The sequence below is a fragment of the Ammodytes marinus genome (assembly GCF_949987685.1).
Source record: "Ammodytes marinus genome assembly, chromosome: 19".
NCBI classification, from domain to species: domain Eukaryota; kingdom Metazoa; phylum Chordata; class Actinopteri; order Uranoscopiformes; family Ammodytidae; genus Ammodytes; species Ammodytes marinus.
Genome location: NC_137223.1, coordinates 12,227,388 through 12,241,983, shown reverse-complemented (window position 1 = coordinate 12,241,983; position 14,596 = coordinate 12,227,388). Strand labels below are relative to the sequence as shown.

The following is a 14,596-nucleotide window of genomic DNA, read 5'->3' as shown; positions in this document are numbered from 1 at the left end:
TCATTGTCATAAAGCTCGAGAAAGGGACTGTTTGATCAGCACATGGAAAGTTTTGAGATACATGGTTTTCACACATGAAATATAGATTCATGTAATACATTACTTCTACTCCTGTAAGCCATCTTTTTCCATGACAAATGGCCACATCAGGACCAGGACATGTCAATGCCATCTTTTTCTTCAGCCTAATTAGTCAAATGTAATACTTATTTAACCAAACATAACTGAGCACTAATGTGTTGACTTTGTGTCAGGTGGCATGACATGCTGCAAGAGCTGAAGGATGAGCACAAAAAGACTGAAGAGACACTTTCCCTCTGGCAGAGCTACACCCAGCTCTCTGATCAATGCTCCCTCCGCCTGCAAACACTGTGGCACCAATGGGAGAACACACAGGGATCTATTCACTCAATGGAGGTGAGTTCAGGGTGCTTTTAGTCTGAACATGCAAACATACAAAAAGATAAATAAATCCATTCATTGTTGATTTGAATTAATTTACCGGCAGCTGATAGCAAAACGTTGCTCCCTTTTATGATGTATTAATGGGACAGTACATTCCTCACTAAATGAACACACATAGGACTAAGAATTGTGTGACGAAATGTACTGATTGAGACCTTGTTGTCTTTTGCTAACTAACCAGTCAACATTCAGATATTTAAAGATAATGTCTTGATCACAGCATTGAAATAAAGTACTTTTTACTTGACACATTGTTTTTTAAAACAATATACTGTATGTATGTTTACTAATACAGAAATATTGGTAAGTTGTTGGTGTGTTTGTGTACATTTGGCTTAGCAGCAGCAGCATAGTAGCATCTGTCCACCTATCCTTATATCCGTCTGTCTGGCTCTCTGTCTGTCTGTCTGCCTTTCTTTGAAACTAATTTCTTGCCTGGTAGTGATTGAGAGACTCTGGGCATTACAACCACATTTTGATGTAATATTTTTCTCAGTGACTGACCCCTGTTCTGAGAAGGGAACAGAGTGTGTCCACTGAAGGGCTGAAATATCCACCATGCTGTGCTCTGTGCTCGTTCACCAGTTACACTGTTCTTGTACCCGCGTAGTTCAGAAGAAGAATTACACAGTGTTGTTGTGAACATTTTGTGCTAAAAAACAAACTCTAGTACCTCCATTACTCTTCAAAAAATACAATAAAAGGTGTATTTTGGAATACTTGAGTCAGAGCCATGTGAGGAAAACAAAATAAGCGGCTCACATTTTAAGCTTTAGTTTTGGCGCATTGATCAAAACAATTGTGAAGACGACGTAAACATTTAACACTAAACAGACATATATAGATTTATCCTTTGCTGTTTTTCTCAGTCCTCTAACTGTATGGTTTTTCACCTTGCTCATTAAAACCAGCAGTTGCATGATGCTGTTGAGGAGTTGCAAAGCAGCGTGGGAGATGTTCTCGCAGCTTCCAAGCCTCTTATTGGACGGCTTCAACCACCGGTCATGGATCTAATCCAATCAGAGACCAGACTGTTGTCACGTGACGTCCTGCTGCTGAGCCAAGCAGTGTCAGGAAAAAAGACAAGTCTTCAGGTGAGGAAATTAGTTGAAATATCATCCTAATGTTACAACCTAAATATTAGTTTCAACTGTAGCAGTTTAAAAACGCGACCATACTGAGAAATATGGAGAGTTTTGTGGAGCTGATATGCTTAATCAACTTTGTGTCAACTGCTTTGACAATGGCTTGAATGTAACCGACATTCATTGTTGTGAAAAAGTTACGTACTATAGCTTTAATGTTCTAATTTCACAAACCTAGTGTAATATTATCACATCTCTCTCTGTGTAAAGGAGGATTTGGAGCATCAGAAACTATTTCATACTCACCTGGAGGCCATTGAGAAGCAGACAGAGAACATACAGCATAAGGTCAAGAACAGCTTGAATGACAAAAACTCAGTAAAGGTTGGTTATAATCCCTATTTTTTCCGATAAATCATCTTTTTTGAACATTACTAGTATAGACTATGCGTCAAAATATGTAATGTGCTTCAGCCGGACCCCATCAATTATAGCCATAGAGTCATGATCCATATGCTTGTAGATTCAACATGCCTTACACTTCTACGGGATATCATTTTCTACGATTCGATTCCATTACCAATGTCTACTGCTTGATAAATTATACAAAAATTACTCTTTTATTGTTTGTTTTGTTCTTGTTTTACTGAAACAGTGTGACATTGTATTATTGTTTGTTTTAATTTTCGCTTTCTGTGTGGACCCCAGGAAGACTAGCAACCACTTTATGGAAGCTAATTGGGATCCGAATAAAGAATAAGTCCTATAACTCAGTATCTTCAGTATCAAAAAATCCAATTATACAGTACCGTAGTTGTCTGGGCATACATGGGGCAAACATGAACTGCTAATAGTTAATTCGCCAAAATGAACACCCTGGCAAAAATCATACTTTCTGTTGGCATCACTCTTGAACCCCCAAATGAAGGGATCTGTAGTTTGAAGACTCGTTAGACGAAGAATAATTAAAGGGAGGGACAAAATTACAATCACCATACTCATGAACCTATTTTTCGTCATTTCAAAGTCTCAGAGTGTACACTTAAACTGGTTCTTTTAAAGATGGGCTGTTATGGGCAGTTTAATCTTGTAATATTTATTCTTGCTCATGGTCTAATAATATGCAACATGGTTTTTTTTCTCTTTTTTTTCTCTTTTTTTATACTTTCTCTTGGATGTGTAGGGAGTTCTCTTGGAGCTCAGTGATGTGTTTGTGTCACTGGTTGACGTCAGGGAGCTGAGTGGCTGTGTGACCCTTAACGACCACCAGACAGAGAGACTGCACAGCCTCAGCACACAGTGGCTTCAAAGCATGACTCACACGTCGGACACAGACAGGTGAGAAAGTTTAGCCCCCACAAAGTGTGCAACTGCGCTGTCTGTTTTTCCGTTGGTGGTGACAAATATTGTTTTTGTGGGAGACCTTAAAATCATTGTAATTGATCTGGCCTTGTGCAGAAATTAGTATTTTTTCTTGGGATACAGTGGATGTGTGCATTTTGAAAGAGGCTTTCAGTTATAGTGTAATTGTTTGTCTGAAGTGCGATTTTTTATGTTTTATTTTTTTCAGGGAGCTACAGGCTGAGTATCAGCGTTGCCAGAACTTTGAGCAGATGTGTGGAAACATGACGTCCATACAGAAGAAGCTTGAGGAGGAATTGATGTCCAAAAAACTACAAAGTTATTCCAGCCCCCAAGAGATGCTGGCTGTCTATCAGGTACAGTAGACTATCTGGGATGAAGTCCAAATGGCTTTAAAAAAGCTGAGAATGACGGACTTCAAGGTTTAGGTTCTTGTATCTTTGCACACAGAAGTGACTCACTTCTCGAATTCAAATTACAATTTTTATCTTATTGTTTTATCTTAACTTTCCCTCCCCCACATCGGCAGATTAGTCTGAATTTTAGGCAAAAAGTGGTTTGTCTGTATTCAGCCCTTGTACTAATTATTATGTAATTAAGGCTTGAGATGGCTGAATAAGTGACCTCATTCGTTTCCCCCCCATGTTGTACATTAACGAGTCAAATAAATTTAAATGGAGATTTGATCTGTTAATCTCACTGTGTTCTCTCTCACAGAGGCTTCAGGCTGAAACACGTGTTGGACAGCAGCTCCTGCAGGGTCTTCTACATCACGCAGTAGAATCCATGGAAAAGGAAACAGGAGAGGAGAGGTAAGTGAAAATCACATTTTTATTCTCAATCACTTTTCATGCACAGCAAAGGCACCAAACGTGCTTCACAGAATAAAAATAAATGAGGAATAGAACAATGAATCAGTTTATTACCTAACAAAAAACATTTAAACGTGTTACAAGCTTGGTGAGCGTTTAGTTCAAAAGTCCCAATTTTCCCTGTTTCTACTTTCAGCACTCGAATGAAGTTAATAAATTCACAAAGGATTGTATCATTCTTGCAGGGAGTTTCAAGGGAACGTTCAGTTCAGCATACTTCAATTAACAAGAACAGCAGGTGCTACTGCCCCCCACCCCATGATTATAACCTATTTAAATAGCTGCACATTGAAAATATTGAAAAACCAGACCACTTATTTTGTCTCACAATTATAACAGCTACTTACAGACTGTTCTCTGGTGCTCTGCCAACCATGCAGCAACTCTCAACTGCTTTGTGTTGGGGTCAGAGTATTAAGGTTAACATATTAAATCAGACAAAAACTAAACTAAAATACCTCAGTGCCAAGGGCTATGTACTTCTTTGTTAGTCAGCACTCAGCAGCATGTCAGATTTATTTCTTCTATCTCCGTCTCTCCCTCTTGTTGTTGATTTGCCTGTAACTGTGACTGGCTCAGGAGGAATAGATTAAACTATTATGACGTTCAGCAACCAACAAATTAGAAAATGACTATGTGACCATGGAAGTTGTCATGGAAAAGGGGTAAACACACACTTCAAACTTAACAGGACATGTGGTGCATCATGGTCACAGTTAAGGTGTCCAGTTCTGGGATGGGATGTCAAACCTCAAAACGTTTGTCTATCAACCATTTGTGGATTAATTACCTGTTTTATTCATCCACACACTTTTGTATTTGTTCCAAATAAAGGTATCAGATCATAAATTCATAAATTTTGAAAAATATTTTGAGAAATACTGCTCTGCCAGGGTGTTATGACGCAGAGAAACTTTGTCAGTAATCTGAGTTATTGGAACGTTTTGATTTGCAGTTCTCTATTCTCCACAGCCACTGTCCCCTTTATAAAGTCATTGGATTTAAGCTTTTCCTGTTTCATTCCTTTCATTGCTTGTAATAATCACGCACTTACGGTGTACGCTGAAACACAGCAAAGTGCAGTGTGTGTGTCTGTCTGTGTGTGTGTGTGTGTGTGTATGTATGCGCACAGTGTGCATTTTTTTTTCTTTTTTCTTGTCCGATGCTTCCTCAAATCACTTTTATGGTTTTTGAAAGGCTCTTATTTTTTTTAAAGGAACCAAAGGACATGCCCCTGTTTGGATTGTAAATCATATATACATAAGACAGTTTTAATATGCTGCTGATATCTTGATTAAGCAATTGCCCGGCAATGAACTATGAAGGACCATTTCAAGTTGTTTTTACTTTCCATTTGTTTTCATTACCTCTACTTCTATTTTATGTGTGTTTTTTGTTTCTCAAGAATCCTATTTTACGTAACCAAAATATCCCCGTAGAGAACACCATATCTTATCACCCATCCCCATTTTGTATTAAAACCAATACATGTTTTTGCCAAGAGTTTAATGTAGTACTATAGTTTTTTCAAATATAACTAATCTGAACCTGTTGTGGCGCTTCTTGCACAGATCTGCACTCATGGCAAAAGTGACCTGTATGAGGGAGAGTTGGTTGAAGACTATGGCTTTGGCTGGCCAGTGGAAGTCTTTGACAAAAGAACAAGTTGGCCATTGGAGAGTTTACAATCTGGGCTTGAAACGATTGTGGAAGCTGTTGAGGGATGTTGACCCATTGCTGCCCCCTGCTGGACCTGCTCTGTGCGCACTGCATCAGCTACCGAGCTGCGCCGATGATTACAAGGTTAGTATGTATGGATGGATGGATGCAAGGAGAATGCTTGTTGTTGCAAGCATTTTTTTTGTCAAACTCAGTAAATATCTCCTCATAATCCACTACCTGTCCGTATTGTGTGTGCACACTGAAAATAAATCTAGCCTATGCTCTTTAAACGGAATGTGTATTAACAATAGAATTTCTTTCAGCAACCACACAGTTCAGACAGGCAGAGGATCATGAGGAGATATTCACTGATTTTGAGAAAAAGTGGTTTTGTCAACAAGCGTTTTCAAGAATGGCTGACTCCACCTTTACTGAACCAAAAACTTCTACATATTTTGAGTCCACAGAATAGTAAACTTTTTGGCCGAAATCTAATATTTTATGTGATTAACAAAAAAGCCCTGTCTCTCCCCACATCTCTCCAAGTGTGTTGAAGACACTCTGGGTTTGCACTCGGGCGTGTACAGTGAGACACTTCAGGCTGGCAGGCATCTGTGTGAAAACATGGAGGATTCAGAGTGTCGCAGTCGACTGCAGTCAGAGCTCCAGGCTATAGAGGAAGCATGGGTACGAAGCAGCTCACTGCTGGAGAGGAGGAGAGAACTGGTCAACACAACTCTTCAGGTAACAGCCACATGTCCATTAATACATTGCAACATTCTTTTATTTATTATTTCAATTTAATTGCACTATATATTTATACACTTTTTACTATTTTCAATTCCACATAATGTTTTTATTGTCAATAAAATCGCAATGTTATGTTTTGTATAGCGAGCCAAAAAAATATTAACATTTTCAAAATAAAATAAAAACTATTTTCAAAGAAATTATTAAACATGGTAGTCCCTAAGATATACTGTATCTTTATATGAAATCATGGTTTAGAAGCATACGTAGGATTAACAGTTCCTCGATAAATATCGATTTGCATATCGAGGACTACAGCTTCAGACTGAATGAATCCCAAAGAAGAGCATGTGTTACAGTATTAATGAGGGAGTAGGAGGTGTCTGTCAGCTTTGCATGACCCATATTGAGGACCTGATCCTACCACAACACACACACACACACACACACACACACACACACACACAACCTGGCACAGACCCACCCAGCCGAGAGGGATCAAAGAGAAGCTCAAATCCATCCATGATCCACATCTAGAGATAGCCTGTTAACAGTCTGTCCGTCCCTTTCATTCCATCACTGTTGTACTGCAGTGCTCATATATCATACAGTAAGGCATATACAGACCTGGAATCTCATTAAAACATTTTTATCAAACCAAAATAAAGTACGCACCCACATACATTGTGTAATAGCAAATTATACTACTGTTGTATTGCCTGCCTGTGGTTAGACAGAGAAACATTGAATGACACTGCTGTTATCTTTTGTTAAACTGTGGCCCCTTAACCTCTGGCTGATCACTGTGGTTTGAATAACTGTAGGACTGCCCAGCGTCATGACTGTGTTGATTGCTGAATATGTTGGTGTCCAGGCCCAGAAAGGTCAGAGAAAGTTGTGTTAACCCCTTTAAGCTGAACAGGATCCACGAAACCCCTCTGAGCAACATGTCAAAGACCACACACACACACACACAGAGCAGCATTACTGAACTGTTGCACCCTTAGCAAGAGACCCATTCAGTCCCTATGTTAAGGTCGGAAAGGTGCTGTTGCTGTGGTTTTAATCCATTAGAAGTTTGGATTTATTGGGCTTATAAAAACTCCTTTTAAGCTTCTTTTCGGCAGCAAGCCACAGGTCTTGGGTATCTTAACATTTGACATGATTTATTTAATTTCACAAAGCATTCGTTTCAGCATCTGAAAGATTTTTGTCTGTGAGAATATCAAGAACAGATGGCCTTGTGCAATTCTGCCTTTTACGAGGTTTCGTAAACTCATTTTTTGGAAGCACATTCCATTACTTCTCATACTTTTACCGCAAAAGAGCCAAAGTCATATTTTTTTATGATATGACTTTATGGTGTAATGATATGACTTTATGATGACTGTAAAGGAGCAGGTCACCTCTAAAGTGATTGGCATTTTCCCTATTTCATTGGACTTTTTTTGTTATAATTTTGTCATTTTCAAAAATAAACAGTACTGTTTATGATAGCAGCCCAGACTTTCATTATCAAGCATTATTATCATAATGTGATTTGGGGTATTTTATTTAAATGACCCCTATGATCAATTTCCTTTGTCTTCTGCTTTTTACTTAGAAGTGGTCTCAGTGTCAGGACTTGATAACCACCAGCATGCGCCAACTGGACGAGCTGAAAACCGTGCTCAAACAGCTGCATGACTCTGAGGACGAGAAACACATTCAGGTATTTACACACAAGTTGTCTTTTTATAATAACATTGACTGTATTCATATTCCTTACTGCAGGAACAGGCTAATTCTACCAGCACCAAATTACATACTGAAAAAAAAAATACAGTATATCACATTTCACAACTACAGTATTTCTAAAGAAAACGTGTTGGAACATTCAACGTTATCCAGTGGGTCCTCGCTGAGAGAGCGTCGATGCAGAAATGATGCATTTGTCACTGGTAAATACACTAGAGGCTGTGGTGCTCCGTGCCAAAGTAAAGCTTACACCAATATACAGTATGTTGTAACAATGGTAGTTGCTAATTGGGGCGTAGCTACCACTGAGCAAACTGAGGTCATGTCATTGGAATTTTTGTGGGGATTTTTGTGGGTTTTACTACTGTCAGTCAGAATGCAACATTGTATCTTTTTATACATTATTCGCCAACATAAGTTAACATAACAGAATCCTGCCTACATCTGTGCTACACAAATGTTCATCTTTACTGCTACAGCCACAAGTCTAGCAGTCTCCCAAAACTCTTTGGAGCCGCATGCAGGACCGCATATAGGATGAATTTAAAAAAAATTACGTATAAAAACTGAATTTCTTTTGAAGAAAAACAGGTACTGAGTGTGACTGAAAATGTTTATTGTGTAACCTAATTGAATAACAGTCTTTTCGTGGTTAGGGATGAAAATTGCAAAGTAGTCGTATTTATCAACCTGAAAATTAGTTATATTGTGTGCATTGTGTATGATATAATAAAGTTGCCACTTAAGTCCCAATAAATTAGCAGCATGCCGGAAATCTTTTGGAATAAAACTGAACGGGTCAAATGGTCTGAAAAAGTTCCCCCACTCCTTAACTCCACCAGTGGCTACCCCCCTAACCACACCACAGTGCCTCTGAGTTTACCCCCCTTTCCCTTGTCTAACTGCCCCATGCTTTCACTCCCCTCCCCCTTTCCTACCCGGTCCACCCTCCCCCCTGCCCTGTCCCGTCCACAGCCCTTTAATCTGGACGGTCGGAGCGAGAAAGAGTCAGAGAAGCCTGGATCCACGGCTGGTGCATGCCGTCTGTTAAACGTGTGTGTTTGTGTGTTATGCAGGGGACTGAGCTCTCTTTGCAGCGTCTAGCCAGTGGATTGAGAGACTTGTCCACCATGAAGACGGACCTTTCCCAGTACGTCGCTGCCGGTGACTCGGCTCTGTTGGAGCAGCAGCTGGAGCAACTCCACGCGCAATGGGAAGAGCTGCGGATGAAGGTAAAAACTTAAAAAATGTCTGTGTGCCTGTAGAGAGAGAGATGGAGAGAGAGGCCATACAAGTGTGTGTGAACCAGAGAAAGTGAGAGATTGTAGATGGTGCAGGTGCAGAGGAAGAGGAGAGAGTAGGAGGGAAAAGTTGCCACCAGTGGTTTCTTGGCGGTGACCAGCAGCACAAAGCCCTCTGCACAACTGGGGCTGAACACATACATACGTACACACACACACACACACGCACGCACGCACGCGCGCGCACACATACGCTCACACACTCATTTGTTTGAGAAAAGAGCCACCACGTTCAGGTTCATGGAGGGAAAATTATAAAATCCTTTCTTCTTATTAATACTTTATAACTTGTCCATCTACAGGTTAAGTTTATTAGTTTTTTTGTAATATGTCTACTACTAAAGTGCACAAACTTATGGGACAGGACTGCATTAGGTTTCAACAGTCTTTTTTTAAAATTGGATCTTTTTAGTTTTTTTTACCAGTATCTAAAGAAAAGTGAACCCTTTTTCACCTTCAAACGTTTTGAAAAAGTCACTTGACAGCTTTTGTGTATGTAAAGAGCTCCTGACTCAGACTCACTGTTGCTGAGTGATCACATGAAACTCTAAACAGGCCATTCATTCTGTAGCTGCATTATTGTTGAAAGCAGCTCATACTGTATACACAAGGGCTCAAATTCCTACAGTTAAGACTTTTGGCTTTAACACAAAAACACTCTTGTTCTTTAGGCAACCAACGGTTATGACATTTTTGTCAGCTATTAGGGTTATGGGATAATTTGCAGTCATGCTAATTGGGTCCCCAGTTAGACCGACTGCTTCCACCTGCTCCTGGCTTGGCAGATGCAGCAACAGCAGCCAGTTTCTCCTATCATGGGGTTCTGTATGGAGAAACCTCTTTGTTATAAGTACAACCATCTTATCTGATTGTCCTAACAACTTTATTTCTTTTGTGTTTATTGCAAAACAAACATAAAACATATAATTTTACTGCTGGATGTCATCCAGGAAAGTCCTATCAGAGCGTCAAGTAATATCAAATGTAAACGCTGGCATGTATATGGGGGCAAACATTGTTTTTATTATTTATTATTATTTAGTATTTAAGTATAAACCTCTGCTGTCGCAAAATAGATTTTTTGTATCACAATTTTTTTCTCAAAATAAGGAAAATCTTAAATCATGTTATTTGATTCAGGAACAGACTTATTTTAGCTGCTAGATCCAGATTTTCCATCCTTAGTCATTCCTGATATGGCCTGGGGGCATGGATGTGAGTTTCCTCTGCATAGTTAACAGGTTGTAGGTGGGGGGAGCCACTGGAATGGGTCCGGCGGGCAGATGGCTTGGCTGGACTAAAAGGATTGAGAGGGACAGGCTCTATTGTTATAGGGGAAGCACATAGTCCTCACAGGGTGTCAGCAGGCAGCTCACAATGCATCTTAAATTCACCAGGGTCCAAAAAAGGCCCAGTAGACGGGCTAGTAAATTAAAATCAAATAATGCCACTGAACAGTAAAATATAGCTGGGTGCAAACATGCCCTGTGGGCTCACTAAGCCCTCTAACCTCAAAAAGATCATCAGCCCCCTCCCCATGCTTTATAATGGGCTGTTTTCATGGCTATAAGCTGTCATTATGAAAATGGACCTTGTTAAATTAATGTAATGGCCCTCCCCATAGGGATTTCTCTCAATTCACTTGATTACCAGCTCTGATAGAGATTAAATGGCACTACTGCGTCAATGCAATACAAGAAAGCACTTCATATTTACTTCATTTAACAGTTTTTTTATTCACTTCTGTACCATCTAATATGGCGTATTTAAAGATACTTTTTTTATGTGGATTAAGTCCGATCATTCCAGGTTACATCATCTGTTTGCCCTAAACTAGTATTTTGGTATCATCAAAAGTGTTCTTGTGCAAATATGAAGCCAATGCTATCCCAATAATATACAGTATTATATGCTGTATTTCATGCAAAACTTCAGTTTCCATGCAGTATTTCTAACTTGTAGGTGAAGGATCAATAGATGTATGGTCACTGGTCTATTTCTAACCGCAGCTCAGCTAGCCAGGCGTCCTGCCTAAAGACGTCATGCCAGCACTGTGTAAGGTTATTTATGTCTTTAAAGTATTAAAATGACTCTTGAAATTGCTCAAGGCAGTTCCTGGTTATACAAACACAACTGACTGCTCAACTTTAAATCATAAAATGGCGATTGTCTGAGTAACGAGTCACACTTTGCACACTTTATTGCAGGATATAAAATGTCAATGTTGTTAAATGCCTCTTTTACCGCTCTGTCTCTTCCCAGGTGTCCTTGCGGAGGCAGGAAATAGCAGACCGCCTCAACGCCTGGACCATCTTCAACGACAAGAACAAAGAGTTCTGTGATTGGCTGACTCAGATGGAGAACAAGGTGTGCCACAGTGGAGACCTCAGCATTGAGGAGATGGTGGAGAAACTGAAAAAGGTACAAGATCTAAGAAATATTACTATCTTCCTATCCAAATATATGGAACAACAGGTGTTTTCCTATGTTTTCATTTGACGGACTCCTAAACAGATACACATTAGGCCTCACTTTGATAAGAGCCCTGTGATATGATAGTTTTAATACATCAGGGTTTAGCATCAAGTTAACATAGATGTAATTGAACTGCCGTTCCGAATGCATGAAATATAAGGCTGGATTAGAGAATACAACACAGGTTTTATATCATTGGTATAAGCTTTTGTAAGTTTGCAATAAAACGTTTATAATCCTTGCAGACCCTTCTTTATAAATAATTTGTTCTGTAATTCCAACAGTCAACCGATGATTTAGGGCATGGACACCAGTTGTGTAGGTTGAAATCCATACATGAGCAACATGCATTGCACTGTTTCATAACAGATGGTGGCCTGCAATGGGATGGCTGCATGGTCCCTTTGTTCATACACAACAGTTGTCCTTTCAGTGACTGAAAGCCCTTTTATACCTTCCTGTCTCATCATTGAGCATGCTCATTTAGTTAACAAGATAGTAATTGGTTTGAAAGTTGCATGATGAGAAAATAAGTGTAATTTGATAGTCCCCTTTTAATTATTTGGATAGTTATCCTGCTGACAACAGGTACTGCTCACGGGGCATGTTGGGCAAGTTGAATGAATAGGAAACTGAAAAGTGGATGTAAGTTATTGACACTGTGAAGCATCCTTCTTTCTCTCAAACAAACAGAACTGAAATCAACATTTTTTTCGATTACAGCTGTGATAGGCAATGTTTTGTAAAACTTAGACATTTACTTCTGATCATGTTGATGCCATCTGCTCTAAGGTGATCACAATTTGAGCATTATCATAGTATTGAATATTCATCATACATCAAAACTAAATTATATTGATGCACCTGGAAGCCAATGCGAGACAAGAATATGTTTGAAAAGAAAACGTGTTGGACCCTGCTGATGTAAACAACAGTGAAGCAGTAACTTTTCAATAAGCGTTCACTCTTAAACATAGTGCACCTTTAAACGTGTAGTTTACTAATTTAAGTGGTTTGTTTACTCCAGCTGAAATTAATTATCCATTGTACCCATATTAAATGTGCCTATTCTAGTCTAAAACTGAAATAAATACACAAAAAGTAAAATTTTAAACATAATCTACATTGTTTGTGATACGTTCTTTTTTTTGCACATTATATGAAGCTGCGTAGTCTTATGCTTGTTGTCATGTTTCCTTAGGACTGCATGGAGGAAATCAACCTGTTCAGTGAGAATAAGAGCCACCTGAAGCAGCTGGGAGAGCAGCTGCTGTTGGCCAGCGACCAGGCCAAGCAGAGCCAGGTCCACGGCTCACTGCAGGAGGTCAACCTGCGCTGGCACAACCTCTTCCACCACATAGAAGCCAGGTGAGAGCCCACACACACACACACACACACACACACACACACACACACACACACACACACACACACACACACACTGTAAGCATGTGAACTGTGAGGGTGCCCACTTGAATGCATGTGTGTGTATTTTTATCAATAAAGCATTGTGCTGAAGACCCAAAAGGAAAGCAAACTGTGTTGGAAATGACTGAGCGCATCTTGTAATAGTTACAAAGTGTGCAGATGTCAGTGAGTAATCACTTTTCAAAGGAAAATATTAACATGGTTGTGTGTGTAAGCTGTACAACTATTTGTGTAGGAACCAATTTGAGTTTTAGACTTTTAGAGTATGGACATTTTTGAAAAGTGAGGACATTTTGGTTGGTTCTCAATTAGAGACAGGCCTTTAAAGGGTCGTTTTGAGGGTTAAGTTAAGTTTGGGTATGCATTTCATTTTGATGGTTAGGGTAAGGGGCTAGGGAATGCATTATGTCAATGAATGTAAAGCTGTACAAACGTGTGTGTGTGTGCGCAAATGCGTGCGTCTCTCTGTGTGGGGATGTTTTTTTTTCTGTTTTGCTCAGTACCACATACTTAATTTCATCCCATTACTTGTCTTCCGCACAAGCACCTGTCGTGAGAAAATCAAGCACAATGATATGTTGTATAGCATCAGGTTTATTTAGGCTGTCTGTAGGAACATTGTCTTCTTTCAAATGTGTAGTCAGGCTGGCTACTCTCCCCACGGGAGAGTGAGGGGGATGGTAGAAACTACATTTCAGTTTTTAGTGTTACAAACCACATGCAATATATCCAATTTACACTTATAAGTCTATATAAAACAATGGTTAAGTAAGCATTCCAATATCTGAGTCCAGAGATATATCATATGCGAAATCTGCTACCACACACCTTACTTAACAGACACACTCACTCAAACCCCTAATTGAGGAACGAATGGCTTTAACTAAGGGCCTATAATTAAACGATAGGTCTAATGTGAACCCATCCACCTGCTGTTGTTCTGCCCTGGCTCTGCAGCTGTCAGGCATACATGGTTTCTAATGTACAGACTGTAGGTTAAGCCCCTGTGATGTTAAACTGTTACCACCCCCGCCCTACCGACAGATGGACAGTCCTGTTTCATGACCCAACCCCCCCCCCCCCCCCTCCCTCAAACCTCGAAAAAATAAGATATGCTTAAATCTCAGACAGTACCATATGTCTCCATGTCCACACTGACCTCCTCCTCCTATTTTTTCTAGTCTGTCAGATTGGGATGACGTGAGGGAGGGTGGTGTCAGTGTGGGAGGGGCCAGGGTCTGTCGGCATGCATTAATGGCTGATTCTCCAAGTGAGGCCCCCTCAAAGATTTTGTGGGGGCTTGATCCCGAGCAGGTGGAGCAGTGAATCCCTGAATTTTTGATGAAGTAGCGTTTTTCAGTCACTGTGGACTTAAAGTCATACTAGGTAATTCTGGAGAAGGTTTGTTGACAAATCACTTTTTGTCAAAATCAGGGAATATCTCAAAATCTGAATCAAG

The 14,596-nt window shown here is 39.8% G+C and overlaps 1 protein-coding gene across 10 annotated transcripts in view; it reads left to right on the top strand.

The window, feature by feature from the left end:
- The window catches only part of syne2a (spectrin repeat containing, nuclear envelope 2a), a 96,300-nt gene that overhangs the window by 67,125 nt on the left and 14,579 nt on the right, over positions 1-14,596 (top strand). For 8 of the 10 annotated variants that reach the window (XM_080047861.1, XM_080047865.1, XM_080047862.1 and 5 more), the window contains exons 87-98: positions 255-417; positions 1,377-1,559; positions 1,821-1,934; positions 2,734-2,888; positions 3,121-3,268; positions 3,630-3,724; positions 5,356-5,587; positions 5,993-6,190; positions 7,800-7,907; positions 9,010-9,165; positions 11,497-11,655; positions 12,911-13,077. In XM_080047861.1, coding sequence (XP_079903987.1) covers positions 255-417; positions 1,377-1,559; positions 1,821-1,934; positions 2,734-2,888; positions 3,121-3,268; positions 3,630-3,724; positions 5,356-5,587; positions 5,993-6,190; positions 7,800-7,907; positions 9,010-9,165; positions 11,497-11,655; positions 12,911-13,077 — 1,878 coding nt within the window. The remainder of the gene's footprint in view (positions 1-254; positions 418-1,376; positions 1,560-1,820; positions 1,935-2,733; positions 2,889-3,120; positions 3,269-3,629; positions 3,725-5,355; positions 5,588-5,992; positions 6,191-7,799; positions 7,908-9,009; positions 9,166-11,496; positions 11,656-12,910; positions 13,078-14,596) is intronic. The other 2 variants (XM_080047863.1, XM_080047864.1) reach the window with 2 other exon arrangements.